The sequence below is a fragment of the Mus caroli genome, unplaced genomic scaffold (genome assembly GCF_978045245.1).
Source record: "Mus caroli unplaced genomic scaffold, Mus_caroli_1 scaffold_2, whole genome shotgun sequence".
Taxonomy (NCBI): Eukaryota; Metazoa; Chordata; class Mammalia; order Rodentia; family Muridae; genus Mus; species Mus caroli.
The window spans coordinates 512,518-533,273 of NW_028227257.1; the positions used below are offsets into that span (position 1 = coordinate 512,518).

Sequence of the window (20,756 nt, forward strand, 5' to 3'; positions counted from 1 at the left end):
GGTTGTCCTTCCTGAGTTTAATTCCCAGTACCACTATAACAGGATCTGATGTCCTTTTTTGTCATGCAGGGATACATGCAGATAGCAGTCATATACATAAATAAGTAAATAAATAAAATTTTTTAAAAAAAAGAGCCCTCCTGCCTCCAGCTTCTCTTTATGCTCAGCTCAACACTCCAAGTGAGCAGAGCCATAGGCTTTCACTAATGCTGACTTCATCCCACAGTGACAAGTGCTAAATAGCTTTAGGTTTAATTTGAATATTTCTCTGAGCTATGTGAAGAGATCTTGATTTCTTGTTTTGTTTTTTAATTCTAACAAAGACATCTGGTTCATATAGCACCTATCATTAAAGATGAGGAGAATGGGGCTGGAGAGATGGCTCAGCAGTTAAGAGCACTGGCTGTTCTTCCAGAGGTCCTGAGTTCAATTTCCAGCAACCACATGATGGCTCACAACCATCTATAATGGAGTCTGATGCCCTCTTCTGTTGTGTCTGTAGACAGCTAACAGTGTACTCATATACATAAAGTAAATAAATATTTTTTAAAAATGAGGAGAATGGCCATCGCTGTTAGGTTTATCTGTGTTAGCCTAGTGTGAGACTCTGCACTCATATCCAATCCTGCCTGGGACCCAACGGTGGAGTCTTTCTCCTCCTGTTCCTGAAGCTTCAGGGGTCACTACCAACCAGGAAGAGGCCTGTTTGTTTGCTGCCTTCAGAAAGAACAGAAGTTTTCAAGAAGAACATGGCTTCAAGCACTGGACTCAGGCGTTAACTAGGTGCCCTTCCTCAGTAGCCTTTCTAAGGCGGTAGCACCAGTGTTAGTGCTCTACTGGTGGCTTGTCTTCTGCGCGTCTGTTCTTGTGGGAATTAATGAGAGCCTTCCTTTCCAGGTGGCCAGTGGCTGGTTGTCTTTGTAGAGTCTGGACAGTGACCAGGTGAGTGACTGGTGACAAAGTGTGTCGTCTATAAAAATCTCACCCAACTTTTTCTCATCTGATGGTTTGTAACACATCTGTCTCTGATTTTAGGCTGGCACCTCTTGTGACCTGGACGATAGGCTGGGCCATTGTTGCTGGACTTGGCTCCAGCTGGTACTCTCCAGCCAGTTCTCTCCAGCCAGGATGCTGGGAACAAGCATCTAGCACCCCTTTGGCCAGTATCTCTCTCATAGGCCTGGATGCCTTTGCCCAGCATGGGGTAGCTGTGCTAGGCAACCTTAGGTACAAACCGCTCTATTCTGAAGTCATCCAAGGAGCCTACAACGAAGATGTTCCATTGGAACAGAAAGACTCATTGTGACTTGCCTTGATATGGGGCAGGAGAGATCTCCTCAGGCACCTTTTGTCAACTCTGAATCGTGTGTTCAATTTGTCTTGCCTGACTCCAGTATCCTAGGCTCTACTACAGTGTCCATTTGCTGCAGCTTGCCCAATGGAAGAACTTGAAGTGTGGCTTCATGTGGCAAAGCAGGTGATGGCAGGTGTATGTGTGGGACACAGAGCATGTATTGACAGTTGTCTGGTCTCCAGTTCTCTACCAGCTTCCAGGTAAAGTTATGTCAGTGCCCTTTTGGTAGGTGTAGCCCAGCTTCCAGGTGTAGCCCAGCTTCCAGGTGAGGAGTTTCACATTGGGTTGCTGACACAAGCAGGCAGAGAGTCCACAGTTCATGGGAAGCAGAGCCATTTACCCCTAATTCTGCTTTGTTCTATAAAGATCTGAGGACTAAGTACAGTCATGACATCTTGCACCTTGCTTCCCTTCAAAGTGTTGAGTTACTGGGAACTGTACTTGTTTTTTTAGAAACTAACACTCTATGTATGTGTCTGTTTTTGCTGGTCTTTTGACAAATGTGTTGGATTTGATGCTAGCTAAACATTAAGAGCAGGTAATTGTGAAGTTGATGGGTGACAGGAAGCCAGGGGAGGACTCACCTTTTGTCAAATAGCAGGAGGGCCCAGAAAGATTCTGAAATAACCTGGGCAGCCCTAGGGAAGAAGTATTCTTGGGACATATTTGAAGATCTACAGTCTGGAGGTGCCCGGTGTGCCCTTAGCCAAGAGCTGATTTTTTTTAAAACGACTTAAAAATGTGGACAGGTTCCAGAGAACCTGAAAAGTGGTTTGTAGTAGATAGTAAGTGACAGGGATGCAGACACATATGGGCTACATGGCTGTCTGCATCATGGTACTGCTAGTGCTATCTTCTTTAAAACAGAAGCCATCAACTATGTGAAATCTCCAGCAGGATCTTGGACACGCTTTGACCTGGTGTCACTGAAATGTTTCACTAAAGTATTGTTGTTGAGGGTTGATTCCACAGCTTTAAAGGCTGCATCAACATGTGACATTCATCTTTCTTGAAGAGTTTCAGTGGTCGGAAGTTGGCTTTATCTGTGTTAGACAATTAGCTGCTACAAGATACTCTGTGTTTACAAACTCTTAAAACCACAGAGGTAGTCTCTGTGGATGGATGTCTACTGCTGGAAAAGTAACTGAGTATGTATGCATTTACTTGTCAACATTCTGCAATAGGACATTGACTCTGTAAGTCAGACTACCTTAAATGAATAATGTAGTATCCACCATAATCATTTTGGCAATTTGTCATGTACTAAGAAAAACACACTCTTTCTAAGGAATTTATTTGTCTAGAGACAGTCTGGGTTAGCCACAAAGTTACTATGTAGTTGAAGATAACTTCAAACTTCTGATCTTCCTGCTTCTATCTCCCAAGTCTAGGGAGTCTTATACAAATATGTCACCATGCTTAGCTTAAAACTTTTGAAAAACCTCTTTGAGCTTCCAGTTTCAACCACAATCAACTTGTACCTTCCAGGCAACAAGCATTTGAAAAACTGCCAGAACCCCTAAAATAACCATCAAAATCCAGCTACAGAGACGTACAAAAACCAAGATGTTACCAGGCACAAAGTTCTAAGGCAGTCCTGTTGGGAGGCCTTGAGGAGGGACACCTCCATTCTAGGAGTATCACAGATACATTTACTAGAGTGAGCACAGAGAGGCTGTATTTTGGGCCACTGACACAGAGGTGGATCTTCAAGTTGTTACCAAAATTACCAAAAGCAAGAAACTACAGATAGGGTACCCCAACTCTGCACACATGTACCTCGGATGCCCTTTATACACAGGAGAGTGCCACTCCAGAAGATAAGTAAAATCTGGAGGTCATGCCAGTCAAATAGCAGAACCAGAATAAGCAAGAAGCTAAGCCTAGGCCAGATGAGAAGATGAGGGGACCCTAGGCTCTCAGGTTAGGGTCTAACCCACCTCAGCCCTTGGAGCTGAACTGGAGCATCACTAGATCAGGCCATTCTCCAGGGTCTGTCTCCATGAGAGTCAACTACAACAGAGGGCAGCAGCCTTTGCCATCTTTGGGGAAAGATCATCCAGCTTGAGATTCCTCTGCTTTAACACTGAATATTCAACATTGAATAGAAAATAACAGAGGATTATTCTTTCCTGACATAACTCAGGACCCTGTAGCTTCATGGATGGACTACATCAGGACAGAAGACAACTATTACTCAGAGACACACAGGCAAGGAAATCAAAGAAAAGAAGACAGGCTAAATGATAGAAGATCTCAAGATAATTGGATTCTCTAAAACAGTATTAAGTGGACAATTTAGAGCTGGCAATGCAGTATCTAAAGTGAAGAATTTGCTGTAAGCCAGACATGGTGTTCACAACTATGAACTCCCAGTACTTGGGAGGTAGAGGCAGGAAGATCAGGAGTTCAAGGTCAGTCCCAGCTGAATATGAGGCAAGTCTGGGTTACAAGAGATCCCCCAGCCCCCAAAAAGGGAGACAAAATAATTCATTAGATAACTTGAAAACAGTTGACATAGCAGAAGACATCAGAAAGTAGATTGGTCAGCTAGAGGTAGGCTGTGGTAATTGTCTGGGCTCAACAGGGATTGTCAAACAAAGAAACAGAACACAGGGACAGTGGCTCATTTACATGGTTGACATTTCAAAAGGGAAGATAGAAAAGAGACAGAAGCAGTAACTGAGAAGATAGCAGCTTTGAATTCCCCCAGTGGCAAAGGACATGAAGGGGTTCAGAAGCTTCATGAATAGCAAACAAATAACAGCAGCAGGGAACAGCCTGCAGGTGCATTGTAGGAAAGGAGTTTTAAATGCAGCCAGAGAAACTCTAAAGTGGATGGTTGTGTCCTTTGGGAACCACAGAGCCAGCGAGCAAACCTGTCTTTGGGGAAAAGTCACCTTGGAGCCTTGACCCACAGGAATAGGATAATTTCTTGGTCAAATACACAAGTAAAGAAAAGAGAAGGCAGTGTTAGATAAGTGGGCCTCAGGCTGAGGGAGAAGTCTTCTAGGTGCTAATGTAGAGAGAAAGTGGAAATGGGGGGGGATAGGAAGTGGGGGAGGCAGCAGCAGTGGCAGCTGATGTGGAGAGAGTGACTCTGAGCAGTACAAGCTATGATCCTGCACAACAGTTAACATTTGTAGTGTTTAAACCTAAATAGAAGTAAAATGATAACAAGGGTGGAGGCTGGCCTATTGACTGGCTCTTGAATTCTCTACATAGCCACAGAGAATAATGACTAATAATAATAATAACAACACATTAAGGCTTTCACAAACAACTGAAAGGCTTAATGGAGAAGAAAATAGAATGACATTTGAACACACACACATACACAAAAGGGTAAAGGACAAGGGTCTAGGGAGGTAGTGCTAAGCACAAGAACCTGAGCTCTATCCCAGATCCACATTACAAAGCTGGAAGTGCAGACATGCATGCTTGTAATGCCAGCAGTGGGGAGGGAGACCCTCTGGCTCACTGGCCATTCAGTCTAGTTTAATTGGTAAGTTCGAGGCCAAGAAAAGACCCAGTCTTGAAGGAAGTGAATGGTTTACCTGAGGATGACACCTGAGGCTGTCCCCCAGCCTCCACATACATGTATATGCATGTGTGTGTGTGTGTGTGTGTGTGTGTGGTATGTGGGTGGGTGGTGTGGTATGGTGTGTGTGCATGCGCACAGGCACACATCACATTAGAAGAAAAGATGATAAATAGAACATCATGGTGGTCTTGAGCCTAGTTGTATTAGTAATAGTATAAAGTGTATTAAACATATACTTTATAATATATAAGTACAAACCAGCACTCAGGATGCTGTGGTAGGAAGAATATGGCAAATCTGAGGCCAGCCTGGGCTACCTAGCAAGCAAATCTCTTGCCTCAAGACAAGGAAAATAAATAAATCCTTATATTAATATAAAAAGATTAAATACCCCCCCTCAGAAATTTGTCAGGTTCGCTCTCTCACACACACCAGACAAGACCTCACCAAGATTAACCTTGAATTCCTGGGTTCTTATGATCCTCTCGCCTCAACTTCCCAAGTGCTGGGGTGACAGGTATATGCTGCTGTATTATTTTTTATTAATTTATTTATTAGTATTATTTCTTTTTAAAAATCTGTTTGCCAGGCAGTGGTGGCACATGCGTTTAATCTTGGCACTTGGAAAGTGAGCAGATGCCAGCCTGGTTTACAGAGTGAGTTCCAGGACAGCCAGGGCTACAATGAGAAACCCTATCTCAAACAAACAAACAAACAAACAAGCCCAAAACAAATTAAACAAGTAAATACATAATACAACTATTTACTGTTTTAAAATTTAACTTGTTTGTTTGAAATAGGGTCTCCTGTGGCCCAGGCTATCCCTAAACTTGCTAAGTTGTTGAAGATGACCCGAGGAACTGATCCTTTTGCTTCTATCGCTACAGTTTTGGACTGCAGGTGTGAGCCACCATACCTGCAGTTTATGCAGTGCTGAAACCCAGGTTCTGCACCTGATAGGCAGCGCTCCATCAGCTGAGCCACATTCCTACTCACGTTTTGTTTTGTTAAGAAAGAGAAATTTATTCAGTCTACTCCTAGGAACAGTGGGCACTAAAGTATTGCCTGCCTATTTGTTTGGTTGGTTGGTTGGTTTTTTCCTTTCAGTTTATATGTGTTAGACACAGAAAAGTTAAAAGAAACACACACACACACACACACACATATATATATATACACATATAAACACATACATGTATATATGTGTGTATATACATATATGTATATATAACAAGCAAACACTATCCTAAAGAAAGCAGATACTTCACAGTAATTTTTTTAAAGTCACTGCATGGTGATAGAAAGGATAGTTATGGATGTGTGCTTTGTAGCTTAACCTTTAGATGCAGGGAGAAGTTGGGAGAACTGGGAAACACGGAGAAGAGTGTAGTTATGACTGGGCTTTTGCCATTCTTTGTAATGGACAGAGCAGCGAGCAAAAATCTCAGTGAGGACAAGATTTGAACAGTTTTCAGTCCTAAACCAACCTTGAATTCCCAGAATAAACCCATCTCGTTGCAAGATGTTATTCTTTTTCTCTATTGTTGTATTCAACTTTATGTTTTGCTTAAATTCTGTGCCTATATTCACAGACATGTTGGCCTATAACAACACAATTAGGAACTCTACAGTATAACAACAAGTACAGAGTATTCCAAACTCATAGGAGGAAAGTTTTACCAGTACAGACCAGCTGGGGCCATATACACCAGCATCAGAGGCCAAGACTGCAGAGCAGGTGCTTCTACTTACCTGCACACTGAGGTTAGACTCCAGCAGTGGGAAGACACTAAACAGCACCTAAACACTCTTTCCTTCCTTCCTTCCTTCCTTCCTTCCTTCCTTCCTTCCTTCCTTCCTTCCTTCCTCCCTCCCTCCCTCCCTCCCTCCCTTCCTCCCTCCCTCCCTCCCTCCCTTCCTTCCTTTTCTGTAGTTAATGTTTTGGAACAATAGCCTAGGTTGATTTCAAACTCAGGATCTTCCTGCCTCCACCTCAGAAGTGCTGGTATTGCAGAATGACCATTTTGTCTGGTTTTTGTCTTCAGAGTCTGCTATATTCAGACTTGCCCCACACTCACTATGTAGTTGAGGATGGCCTTGTACTTCTGATTTTCTTGCCTCCACCTCTTAAGCACTGAGCTTAATGGTGTGTGCTAGAGTGACTACTGTTCACAGCTGTATTTTGTACTTTATGATAAGGTTTTTTGTTTGTTTGTTTGTTTTTGTAACCTAGGCTGGCCTCAAATCAGAATGCTTCTGCCTCTGCATCAGTGATTACTAGGATTACATTCTGTTCAACCTGTAGACCACATCCATAATGGTCTAATAAATAATTGCCCTTTACAGAAAAAAAAAAGAGAGGTTTTAAATTTCTATGTCAAGAAGGAAGAGGGGAAGCCGGGCGTGGTGGCACACGCCGTTAATCCCAGCACTCGGGAGGCAGAGGCAGGCGGATTTCTGAGTTCAAGGCCAGCCTGGTCTACAGAGTGAGTTCCAGGTCAGCCAAGGCTACACAGAGAAACCCTGTCTCAAAAAACAAAAACAACAACAACAACAAAACAAAAAACAAAAACAAAAAAAAGAAAAAAAAAGAAGGAAGAGGGGAAAGAAAGCAAAATTTAAAGAAAGTAGCAGGAGAGAAGTAAAGGTGTCATGAAACAGAAAGCAGGCACACAGAGCACAGAAAAAAACAGAGAGAGATGGCTCAGTAGGTAAGAGCGCTTGCACACAAACATGGGCCCTGCCTGCATTTGAGTTTTAATCAAGTGTGGCAAGTCATGGACATAGAAGTGACTGCCCTAAAAGAAGAAAATTATTATACTCTCTGACCCCCAGATGTAGGAGGCACGTCTCACCACACCAAGGCACAACTGGTTCTCTGGCACCTGCCCTAGGGATGTAGGGCAGGCAGCAGTGGACCTAGGTGTGGAGTCCCACAGAGAAGGCTAAAAATGGGAATATTACTTTTCTCATTGCTGTGATCAAATGCCTGACAAGCAACTTAGGGAAAGAAGGGCTTATTTTGGCTTAGAATTCAAGTGTGCAAGTCCATCACAGAGGCACGGTTGAAAGTGTGAGGAGGCAGCTAATCACATGTGCCTGCTGTCAGGAAGCGGTGACAAATGCCGGTGCCCAGCTGGACTTGTGCTTGTTGTGTGTGCACTCTGGACCCCAAGCCATGAGATGAATGACGCCACAGATATTTAAAGAAACCCAATTTAGATAACCCTTCACAGGCATACCCAAGGGCTTTTTGGCGATTATATATACATACCATCAAGTTGACAATATCAACAATCGAAGGTGGGCTTACTTTAGGGAATGATCACACCTGGAAGTAGCTATCCCTCAAGGGTCCCCTATGTCAAAGCTTCAAATACAGAAATTAGAGGCCATGGTTGGTAGAAAGCATGGGGGCACTTGCTACGGGCTGACACTGTGTAAGCTGTTCAGATTTGCTGCAGTGGAGACTGGTGCACAAGGATGAGTGGATGTGCTTGAGGCAACAGTACAGATCATGTGACTGATATACGCTACTGAGAGAACTGGAAATATACCCACGAGAAAAGTCCTGTGCCTTCCTTCTCACCAAGCACAAAAGGTAGCTTGAGTTAAATTGTAAACTTTTGAAAAGCTGCTTAGCCAACAGTCTATGGCACATTCCCTTTTTGGGTGTGCAACAGAGACAAGGCATCCCTGTCCACCGAGAAACACATGTAGTCATTTCAGCACCACGACTCGACTCTCGAGGCTCAAGTGAATCTGCAGAAACGGGCACACCATGATTTGATTGCACAAAGGTAAAACACTATGCTGCAACAAGCAAGAATGGACTGACTGCACTTCCCCAGACTGTTGTTGACTGAATCCAGCCAGTTTCGAGCAGATGACTCCAGAGACACACATCCTAGAATAGCAAAACAAAAGAGTAGGACAGATCTCAGGGCTGGCTCTGGTTGGCTTGAAAAGATTCTTTGATTATGCTGCAGGTGATTCTTAAGATATGTACACTTTCGGGAGGGCAGTGAGTGGGATGTAAAGTGAATAATTAAAAAAAAGATATGTACACTTTACATAAGATTAAAGTTTTCTGAAGGCCAGACAAGACGTCTCGGCGGGTGAAGGCACTTACGGCCAAGCTTGACTATCTGAGTTTGATCCCCTGAGCCTACACAGTGGAAAGCAAGAACCAACACCCACAAACTCATCTGACTATTCCATATATGCGCCCCCAACTGTGTAAATAAATATAATAACAAATGTTTAAAATTTTTCTGAAAATAATTTTAATGTCTTCATATTTTATTTTGTTATTTTAATACAAAAGGTACATGTATAAATGGAAAAATGAGGCGTAACTTTTTTGGATCCATTAATGAGATGCATCACAAGTACAGTGTTTTGGAAATTGTCACTTGATGAAGAAACACACTCTGGACCATTTATGATTGGTGACTCTGGAAGTACCCACTGACTTCTTTGCCTGCATGTAGCAAACCTGCCCATCCCGTCTCACTCACTGGCAGTTCTCTGCATTCTTGACAGTAATGAAGCGGTCCCTGAGAGACCACTTGTGGGTTCTACAGCTAGAGGGGTTTTGTTGATGTCTGAAGGACAGCCAGGCTACACTGTGAGACCCTGTTTCCAAAAAGGAAAAAGGCTTTCTATTTACAAGTACTTATTTAACATGTATTCTGAATTATGTACTTAAATGTAAATGTGCAGTTACAACATTTATTTTTGTTTTGTTTTGTTTGTTTGTTTTTTGTTTTTCGAGACAGGGTTCCTCTGTGTAGCCCTGGCTGTCCTGGAACTCACTCTATAGACCAGGCTGGCCTCAAACTCAGAAATCTGCCTGCCTCTGCCTCCCAAGTGCTGGGATTAAAGGTGTGCGCCACCACTGCCTGGCCATTTAAAAATTTTTACAGATTTTTATTCACCATGAAAAAGAATATGGATTGAATTTTACCAAATAATTTCAGGTGTATTCAGGATGATTACAGTTTTACTCTTAATTACTAGCGTGGTGAATTTGACCGGTCATTTCTCACAATGAGCAGTCCTTACCTTTCTTTTTTTGTTGTTTTTGTTTTACAGTGTTCTGTACCCCCTCCCCCACGCCCCCTTTAGGTCATTGTCTCATGATTTTTACTTGTCCCATTTACATTTTAAATTTTATTTTATTTACCTGTATAAATGCTTGATTGCATCTATATATGTGCACCATATCAATGCCCAGTGCTCACAGACAACAAAGAGGGCATCAGATTCTCTGGAACTGGAATTACAGACGATCATGAACTACTTAGGTCTTCAGCAGCAAGTGCTCTTAAGCACTGAACATTTCTCCAGCCCCTATAATTTAAAAACTTCAGTATTTTATTTTTATAAATGTGGGGATGGTGGTGGTACCTATGGAGGCCAGAAGAGGGTGTTGGCTCACATGTTGCTGGAGTTAGAGGTGTCTGTGAGCTGCCCAATGTGTGTGCTAGGAACCAAACTAGGACCTCTATAAGGATACTGTGTACTCTTAACTACTGAGCCATCTCATCAGTCACTCTATAGACCAGGCTCGACTCAAATTCAGAAATTCTCCTACCTCTGCCTCCCAAGGGATGGGATTAAAAGTACGCTTGACCACAGTACTTTAGTCTTTGATTATACGCAAATAGGAAGTGTGGATATAACCCCAAGACACAGTCAAAGAAAACATTGTAGAAACTTGGCTCCTTGTTTTCCCTTTCTGTCTTTGAGTGGCTCATTTATTTTAAATGTGATAAGCGGAAACTAGGAATCATGGGAGTGAGAATGGCCATTGTGGAGGAATGTGCCAGGCAGTGTCTCTGCCTAAGGAACAGGGCTCCATTGCCTGGGATGTGAGCCAAGTCAAGACCTAAAAGGAAAGGACAAAAAGCAGCTCATGTTTTCGCTTTTGGGAGCTTCAGGACTGATGACGAGTGTTCCTTTTGTTACATGGCAGATGTCATGCAGAGTTACATGCCAGCTGCTTTGCCTCAAGGTCTCCTGTCTAGTATACACAGAACCCTTGGGATCACAAGGCCATCACTGCCACATGCTCCAGTCTCCTACTGGGATCCATTTTGGGGAAGGCCTGTCTGCAGGAGCTGCACTGCTTCACACACTCCCCTGGCACTGGGCACTGGGGTTGGCTAAAGGCACAGTAAATGGAAACAGGATCTGCCTCTCGGGAATTATTTGTGAGACCCCCTGAAGCACTTCTTTCTTTCTTTCTTTCTTTCTTTCTTTCTTTCTTTCTTTCTTTCTTTCTTTTTTTTGGTTTTGGTTTTTTGAGACAGGGTTTTTCTGTGTAGCCCTGGCTGTCCTGGAACTCACTTTGTAGACCAGGCTGGCCTCGAATTCAGAAATCCGCCTGCCTCTGCCTCCCAAGTGCTGGGATTAAAGGCATGTGCCACCACTCCCAGCTCCCTGAAGCATTTCTGTGGGCAAAAAAAAAAAAAGTAAACAACGTGGATGTCCAATACCGTCATCTCTAATAAGTTACAGATTATTCAAACACTTAGGATATGTGGTTAAAATGATGGCTTCAAAATGACATCACAATATGCTGCGTATGACATTCCACCCAGTGTACATATGATCTTAGCTCTTGAATAACACAGTGTTCATACAAGGAAAAGAGACCCATAAGAAACCAGATTGCTGACCTTAGTGACTGGTTTCCTACCTGTAGACCAGCTTGACTTAAACACACACTCAAAGAAAATAAATCTTTTAAAAATATTTTTGTTTTGTTTTTGTTTTTGTTTTTGTTTTTGTTTTTTGTTTTTTGTTTTTCAAGAAGGTATTTCTCTATGTAGCTCTGACTGTCCTGGAACTTTCTCTGTAGACCAGGCTGGCCTCAAACTCACAGATATCCACCTGTCTCTGCCTCCTAGGTGGTAGGATTAAAGACCTGCACCAGCATGGCCTTACTAAGAACTTAAATCTTAAAGAAAAGGAAGTCTTGAGGAGAGTGCACTCAGCTTTCTGCAGGAACTCAGTATCCTTTTTAGAAACACAGAGACTGGGAATGTGGACAGTAGCTCTGGGAAATGACCTGTTGTGATATATCAGAGCCTGGCTTACAGACACTAGGTACAAACTCAGGGCTTCTCCAGGTCTAGCACAGAGTGCTCAGTGTTCACCGGCCTGAAGCCTATCCTAGGTACCTAGAATGGCAGGAGATTTGAGAATAAAAGACTGTCACACAAGCATGGGGCTCCCTATGACTTAAAGAGGGTCTGCCTGACATTATCAGGCCTGTGCATACCTGGGTGCTCTCGGGGCTGTTCTCTGTGCTCATCAGTTCCAAGACGCACACTGTGACTGTGACTTCAGGAGCAGAGTAGCACTGGGGACACTGGAGGATCCCCTGAGCTCTTGAGGTTGATTGTATCCACTTAGTAGAGATGACAGTGAAGTGTCCTTGCCATAGTGTGCTGTCTGGTCGTCAGGACAGAACTATATTAAACCATGTGGTTCTTCTTTCTAGCTTTTGGGCTTGTGCCATGCTTGGGTGCTGTTTTTTTGTTTAAGGGTTTTTGTTTTGTTTTGTTTTGTTTGTTTTGTAGCCCTGGCAGTCCTAGAACTTACTTTATAAACCAGGCTGGCTTTAGAATTCACAAAGATCCACCTCTCTCTGCTCTCCAAGTGCTGGGATTACAGGTGTGCACCACCACTGCCCAGCTTGAATGCTAGTTTTTCTTATCTTCCTCTCTAGGGTAGTATTTAATGCACCCTTGCCAAACATCATGCTTTGGCATCCAGCAGGATCATGGGTATAGGGAAGCTCTGAACAGGGTAAAGACAGCTGTAAAGGATGACTTGTTCCCATAGCAAGCTGCTGATCTGTTCTCAGCAGACTCCTGGAAGGTTGTCTGTTTTGTGACTCCTAAGAGCTGTGTAGCCACCTCCCTGTACTCTGATGAGTGAGTAGACTGTCTATTTGGAGGTGAAGTGAGGTGGTTGGTCATGTGGGGTCAGGTGCTAATGTCTCTTCTACTGTCTTTCAGTGAACGAATTCACGGTGATCAGGAAGAAGTTCAAGTGCCCCTACTGCAGCTTCTCAGCCATGCACCAGTGCATCCTTAAGCGACACATGCGCTCACATACTGGAGAGCGGCCCTACCCTTGTGAGATCTGTGGCAAGAAGTTCACTAGGAGAGAGCACATGAAGCGGCATACTCTGGTGAGTGCAGGCACCAGTGCATGAGGGTATATGATAAAATGGTCTCTGATGTCCTGACAGGCAGGTCAGGAGTAGGGTGTAGACTACCCACCCCAGTAATAGGTGCCTTGCAGAAGGGAGTATGGAACAGAACAGGGAGAGCTGCGCCCCACTCCCCACCCCGATCCCATTACTGTGCCTCTCCTCAGGGGCTCCAAGCCTGTCTGAGTCTGAGTGCAGGGAGTGATAGCACATCGCTTGTTGGCTTCCTCAGTCACTTTAGAGTGCACACCGCTACCTATACTCTGGCCTGTCTTATTTGCATTCCCACTCTTGTGCCTGGCTCTTAGTTCCTAGCAGGCTATTTTCAAGTAGCAGGTGTTGAATCAGTCTGGCCAAGAAATGACAGAAAGAAAAAGTTGTCCAGAAACAGGTAGGTTGGTTCTGGAAAGATACATCAGCAAAGTCAGGCAGGCACAGGCAGCTTAGGGCAAGCTAGGGTCAAGGACTTAGAGCTCCTAAAAATTAATCAGGGTTTGGGGAGGGGCACATTTAGAGGAAGATGGAGTTAGGGGGTCTCAGGTTTCCCCGGAAGAGCTGGCTGCTTGCTGTGCCATTCTTTAGTTCACTGACCCTGACTGCAGGCCTGCAAGGCCTCCCCCTCCCCACAGGGGCTTATTCAGAACAGGGACTTCTAATGAACCTGCTTGATTAACTATGAGCAGAACCCCAGCCCCTGCCCCAACCTCAGGTCCTAGAGTCCTGTGTACTCATAGCTGCTTGAAGTCTTAGAGCTGGTTTTAGACCTTTTTACTAATGAGACCAGGGAGGTAGCTCAGTCAGCAGAGTGCTTGCCTAGCATTCGTGAAGCCCTGGATTCAATCCCTAGCACCACGTGATGGTATATTCCTGTGATGCCAACACTTGGGAAGGGAGTAAAGAATATCGGAAATTCAAGACATTTAGTTGGCTCAGGGAATAAGGATGACTGCTACCAAGCTTGACTACCTGGGTTTAATTCCAGGACCCACATGGTTGGAAGGAGAGAACAGACTTCCTTCTACAGGTTGTCCTCTGTGTGGACAGTTATGGTGTACACACACACACACACACACACACAGAGTAAATTTTTTGAAAAGTTCAAGGCCATCCTCAGTTAGTTACTAGCAGATTCAAGGCCAGCCTGTGATACCAGTGACCTTGTCTCAGAAAGAGAAACAAAATAACTTTTCACTCGCTCTGTTTGTGCTGAGTCCACAGAGACTGCTTTACAGACTGAGGGGACGCTTAAGTGGGATGTTGCCACCTCCACACGGCTTTTCCTACTCAGAGAATACTGGGTCTTGTTTTTCAGCTCGTAGGTAATGAACAGTCTTGAAAACTCTGCATTTTCTTACCCAAAACAACATTCGCCCTTGATTGAGGATGGGCCACTCTGCCTGCCCTTCACGTGGGGTAGCTGTTCCTACTTCAGGCGTCACCTCATTTTAGAGGAGGAGGCAGAAGAATGATAGGTTCTAAGCCAGCCTGTGTACCAGGCTCAGAATCGGCTTCATAGTGAGATCTTGTATTTAATATTGATGATGCCCCATATGTTAAGACTTGCATGAGAAAAAGGTCTATATAGTTTATATCGTTTCCTTGGGATGCCTATCTTTGAAAAAATAGAGCCCTCTGCGTTAGAGGCAGCTCTGCAGCCCACTATGTTCACCATCTACTGCCCTGACTTCTTGGCAAGCAAAGCCCTTCCAAGCCCCTCCAGAGGTGGAGACAGTGCTGAGGGCCACTCTGTACATTGCCAGGGATCAGGAAGGCGTGGGTTTGTAATATTCTAAACACCATTGTCAAGGAGCATGGCAGCAGATTGCATGATGCCCTTCTCTTGTGCTTCTTCCTGGGCATGTCAGGATGGGCGAGTGTTCTGAGGAGAGGCTCCATGAAACATCTTTGTCACCTCTGAGCAACATAGTACAGCCAATAGTTCATGTGGTAGTCCTCAGGCCACAGGAATCTTAGTAGTGCCAGACTCCTAGGCCTGCTCCTGTCTGATCAACACTGCTGTAACTTGGTCTAAGTTTTGTTCTTCTGTGGTAGAGAAAGGGGGAAACTCTGACTTAAAATGGCAAAGCAAGGGCTTGAGGGGATGTGTAGTTCAGTTGGCAGAGTATTTGTCTAATTTGCAAGAACCTCTGGGTTTGAGCCCTAGCATTACATAAAACCAAGCATGGTAAAACATGTCTGTAATTGCAGAATTATAGAGGCTGAAACAAGGGTATTGAGAATTTCAGGCCAGTATGAGAGAGGGAGAGAAACACATAAGCCAAAGAAATCAAAAAGTGCCCTGTGTACCAAGTTATTAGAGGTCTCATTTCTAGAATCAAACTTTCAGGGAAGCGTGTGAGGCTGGCACCCCAGCTTCAAGGGCCACCAGTTCCCCCTAGTGACAACTCTTTTCAAGTCATACTGTGGGCTTCTTGAGTTTTTCTTAGGTGGTGTATATTTGAGTCTTAATTCAGAGTTCTTCGGAAAGCAACTCTACCTGCAAGAAAGGTGTACTCAAGAGAGGGAAGGCTGGGTGTTCCATGAGATCCTGAGAAGCCCAGGATGGGAGGGTAGCATTCAAGGTCCAGACAGAAACACAGTGCCACCTTGTGGCCAGATCCTTATGAGTGGTGGTGCCCTTTTCAGGCATGCTTATAGTTGGAGAACTGGCAGATTCAGAATAGTGGGAACAAGTTATAATCACCCTCTTAGCTGTGTGCAGCCTGTTCCCCAGCAGTCCTGGTGGCAGCATATGCGGGAAGGAAGAGAGCCTAGAGTCTGGGGAAACTTCTGTTTAAGGAAACCTATTCTAGGGTGTTGACCACCAATCCACCTGTGTATGGCCTAGGGCTGCCTGGCCAGAGACAGTTATGGGCTCCTCTGGGTTCCTTAAGCTTCTATTAAGCTTAGGGTCAGGTCTTATATACAAGGAGGTACAGGTGGCCAGGCTGATACTCCTATGAGTACCCCACACATCCCATCTCTAGGGAGGAAATTCTCCACAGGCTAACTTTCTACAGAGTACACTGGTTCCTATGCACACTTCCTCAGGCCCAGACCTCCTGGCTTCCCTCCAGAAATCCAGACTTTAGTGTTCTGTACCTCAAGGCCCCTCTACTGAGTACTGTGTCTTCCTGCTAAGTACTACAACGGGCAGGGCACTGACTGCCTCTGTCCCTCCCTGGCTGCCACATTTCCTCTGTCATCTCTGTCCTTGCCTTTCAGTTGAGACATAGGACAGAAGGACTTGCCCCTTTTCATGGAAGCAACGTGCATAGCAGCCAGGCTGGGGTTCAACTCCGTTGCCCTGTGTCAGGCTCCATTATGCTTTCCAGTCCATCATCTTCACGCTGAGCCCTCTCCCTCCACTCTTCACCTGTAGCTCCCATGCTGCCCAGCCTACCAAGCTAGCCTGGGCTTCCTTGAAGGCTCTTGCAGCTTCCAACCACAGCTGTGTATGGGCTCCCTGTCCCATGAATCCAGGAGAGCAGTGTTGCATTTCTTAGCTCTGCACCATCTGGGTTGCTAGGCCAGCTCCTCTGCCTGTACAGGGTTAACGTCAGCTGGGCTTCAGAGCTAGGGTGAACCAGAGCCTCTCAGCTCCCCCCACGCGAAAGTTTGTAGGAAGGCTACTTCAGGCAGAGGGAGTAATATGACCAAATGAGAATTAGAGTACTTGGATACAGATACGTTGGGCTCTGGACCAGTTTGTAGCTGGTGGCATGACACCATTTCCCCTGGTGCCTATAGCATCCCCAAGATGGTTTGCTGTCTCTAGTGATATTGCCCATGGGCTCCAGATAGACCTGTTCCCTCCGGTCCCTGTCAGGGGCTGTCCCTCCTGTGTCTCTCATGACCTAACAATGACTGTACTCCTCACCCAAATACTTCACATCTCCACTGACTGCTCTGTTCCTCCAGGTCCACAGCAAGGACAAGAAGTACGTGTGCAAAGTGTGCAGCCGTGTGTTCATGTCTGCAGCCAGTGTGGGCATTAAGCACGGCTCTCGTCGCCATGGGGTGTGTGCAGACTGTGCTGGCCGGGGTGTGGGCACGCCGCTGGACCATGGTGGAGGTGGCGAGGGCTCCCCTGAGGCGCTGTTTGCTGGTGAAGGGCCGTACCTGGAGGATCCGGATGATCCTCGAGGGGAGGCTGAGGAGGAGCTGGTTGAGGATGAGGATGAGGACATGGCCAAGTGGAAGGACGATGTGGGCTTGGCCCATGAGGATGCACTGCTGGGGGATGACAAGGATGATGAAGACTCTCCACAGGGGCCTCACAGCCCCTCTGGGGAGCCTGATAAAGACTTTGCCTGGATCTCCTAGGGGCTCTGCTCTAGTGGGCAGGGTGAGTGATGGCTGAATCGCTTTGTCCACCTGTGTGTGTGTCTTAGTGGATCTTTACTTACCCAGGAGCAGGACCATGCTTACTCCTTGAAGCTCCTCCTAAAGGCCCCTCCTCCGTGCTATACCCCTCTCCATTACAGAAACTGGTCCTGTGAGCTAAAAAGTGGGTGTGACTCGTGACTGGGGAGCACTAGGACTGAACACGAAGTGAGGGGTACAGTGTGGGTTTAAGAAAAGGGAGAGTGCATGCTCCCACCTGTCCAGGTATTAATGGAATCCCCAGCAGGTGTCTAGATGTATGGGCAGGGCTGCACCAAGGCCTGGGCATGCTTCCTCAGGGTATCAAAGGAGCCCTTTGTTGTGAACCTGGCTAGGAATGCAAGATGACTCGGAGTATAGGTCAGGGTCAGCACTGGATACGGTCATGAGGGCAGTCCTGCAGACTGCAGGCCTGAGTAAGTGTTGAGTTTTGCATAAACACAAACTGCTCCATCCACAGCACTGCTCAATCTCCTTCTATCCCCCCTCCCCAAGCAGTCAGGTTATGGGCTATGGCCCTATGTCACTCTGTCCTCTTGGTTTCTGCTGCCCTATGGCAGCTGGTGGAATCTATTGGGCAAAAAGTCCTGCAACCCTCTTACCTCCAGGCTTTGGTGCTTAACACAAAATGACTGCAGATGCCTCTCTGGAAGCCCTAGGCTCCAGGTGCTATCTCTGTGGGAAGCAGCTACCTAATTGGCAGGCCGAGGAGGAGTGCTGTCTGTCCAAGAGGGGACCTGTGGCCGGATACTTTCCACTTTAGGCTCACAGGGTTGAGTTGCCAAGGTCACAGCTCTTTGTTCTGTGTGCACTTTCTTGGAGAACCCCATTGTGCACCCTGAGTTCTGCCTGTGCTTCGGCTGATCCCATATTGGACTGGATAGAGCTCAGCTCTTGCCTTTGTTGCTGCTAACACTGGAGGTGGGTGTTCCTAGCTGCAGTGTGCTGCTATGCCTCTCTGCCTAGGAACCAAATTTTAAAGAAGTCAGAGACATTTTGAGGTGGTTACTACAGATTACTTTGTTTCACATTGTTTTCCTCACTCGACAGGACTGACAGGATTATGGGGGTGGTTCCTTTAACTCTTCACCACGTCCTCTAGCTGTATTTCTGAAGGCTCTCACACTTCTTCTGTGAAGCGTGGGCTTCATTTCCATGGCTCTGAGGCCCAGAGAGACAGCTGTCCACTTATCGGCAGGGTAGTCATAGACATAGATGCTGCAGCCTGCCCTCCTCTTGAGGCTGTTTCTGACAAACTATCAAGACATTCCGTCCCTCATCCACCTCAGCTCCCAAAGGCCCACTGCAGTGGTGTTCAGTGAGCACTCTGATGAGTGCTGATGGGCTAACCCTACCCTGTACAAGGGCTCATAAGGCTACTAAGCACTAGGGCCAATTAAAGAATTTTGGTTTCCCTTTCTCAGACAAATAGCTTTTATACTTTTTTTTTTTTAAACTGACACATCTGTTCTGTTGGTAAGTAAGGAGACACCCGGTAAAACTAATTTAGGTTCCAATGGTTGTGCAGAACTTGTGTTTCTTGGTGGTTCTCCTCAAGTACTAGCTGCCTGAGCTACAGAGGGCACTGGCCTGCTCCTACAGAAGGAAGCAATCATAGCTTCTATTGTTTTAAACAAAACAACAGGAAGAACAGGGCCAGGACTCTCCTATACACAGTGTGTAGGGACAGCTGCCTGGGAAGCTGTGTGTCCGTCCCTCTGTTCACTACCCTCTTGCTCTGAGGCACGCTGGTTCTGGAGTATATTTCCGCCTGTGACGACATAGCTAGACCTCCTTTTACCAACAAAACTCCAGGTTGAGACTCTCTAGCCTTGCCAGGGCCCACTGAGAGCTCCCAGACTCAGTACATCTCTCCCTCGTTTAAAACACCTTTTCTAAACACTTTCTTATAAAATGCATTTGGAAACTAGACCTTTGCTACCACTGTCTCTGGGTTTTTGTATCCGTCCCAACTTCTCAGGCTGTCCTGCCCAAGATGCAGGACCCCTAGCCCACCTCCCAAGGCACCTGTGCCTCCACTCAGGATGTCTTGCTCTGACTGGCTCCCCTTCCAGACTGCCTTTTCTGGCCTTTCTGGGGTTCCCTGTTGGTGCCACAGGGCACTTCCTTAAAACCAGTACTGTACCAGAAAACTGAGGGTCCCAGTTCTGGTCCCACCACCTTCCAAGTGTTTGCCATGTGGCAGGCTTTGTTCTGGCTCAGTTTCCAATTAGAAAGTGGAAATCTAGAGATCCAGATGAACATATCCATCTCAGGAGGCACGGAGGGAAAAGATGTATGTATTGAAGTTTTTTTTTTTTTTTTAAATGTGACTTTTTTTAAATCAATGTTCAAACTAATAAATATTTTTTTATGAAGAAGAAAAATGTGTAGATTACATTTCACATTTTGTATTTTTTTTTTTTTTGTATGTGTGTGTGTGTCTGTATTCTGGTGTTTGTAACACCAAAGTGGAAAATACAGCCCATGGCATGGGTGCTGTGAAGTTGAGATGAGAAAATGATATGACCTTGCTGTGGGTCTCTGGATCCTGACCAGTTTGTGTATTTGGACTCTGAGTTTTGGGGACCAGGACACTGCGAGGACAGGGACCTGACCCAAAAGACACAGCTATGCTTCCAATTTTGCACATCTTCCTTTAAAAACAGGCAACAAAACAAAACCTGAGAAAATGCAAAACTGGAACTTTTTGCAATATTCTGAAAGATAATCTTCCTTTGGCTCATTCTATGACATGTACAACTCTTAAGAAAGCCATACTTAATGGTGATGTTATTTTTTAGATCCTATTGTGATTTGTATGTGGCTCTTTTAGAATCACTTGTAGTGAGGGTGCTGTGTGTGCTTTTCTTAAATATTTATTTTTTTCAACATGCTTTCAATCTGTCAACAAAAAGGAAAAAAAAAGGCAGTGTTTAAAGATTGTTGATTTTTTTCCTGGGAATAATCTATATTATACTGACTTTATATTAATTATTATAAAACTGTGTTTGTACTGAAGATGTGTTCAATATTTGTGGGAGGTTTGTCATAATCAGTTGGTGGGGTTCACTGCTCTGTTGTCCTGCTCTCTAACCACAGACAGGTAAGGATTACCTGCTCTAGTGGTTCTTGCGATTTGTCTGCCTAGGTTGCCTGTGGGTTTCCTTTCTGTGATGGGATTTAGTGTAGACATTCTTGCAAAACGGTCACTTTAAATAAAATGGGAAATTGCTGCTCCA

The 20,756-nt window shown here is 45.2% G+C and overlaps 1 protein-coding gene across 2 annotated transcripts in view; it reads left to right on the top strand.

Annotated features, from left to right (window-relative positions):
- Zbtb46 (zinc finger and BTB domain containing 46) overlaps nucleotides 1-20,748 on the top strand; it is a 73,969-nt gene extending 53,221 nt beyond the window's left edge. For both annotated transcript variants that reach the window (XM_021154225.3, XM_085831468.1), the window contains exons 4-5: nucleotides 12,932-13,107; nucleotides 17,050-20,748. In XM_021154225.3, the coding sequence (XP_021009884.2) occupies nucleotides 12,932-13,107; nucleotides 17,050-17,454 (581 nt within the window). In that variant the 3' untranslated portion in view covers nucleotides 17,455-20,748. The remainder of the gene's footprint in view (nucleotides 1-12,931; nucleotides 13,108-17,049) is intronic.
- Nucleotides 20,749-20,756: the final 8 nt, after the last annotated feature.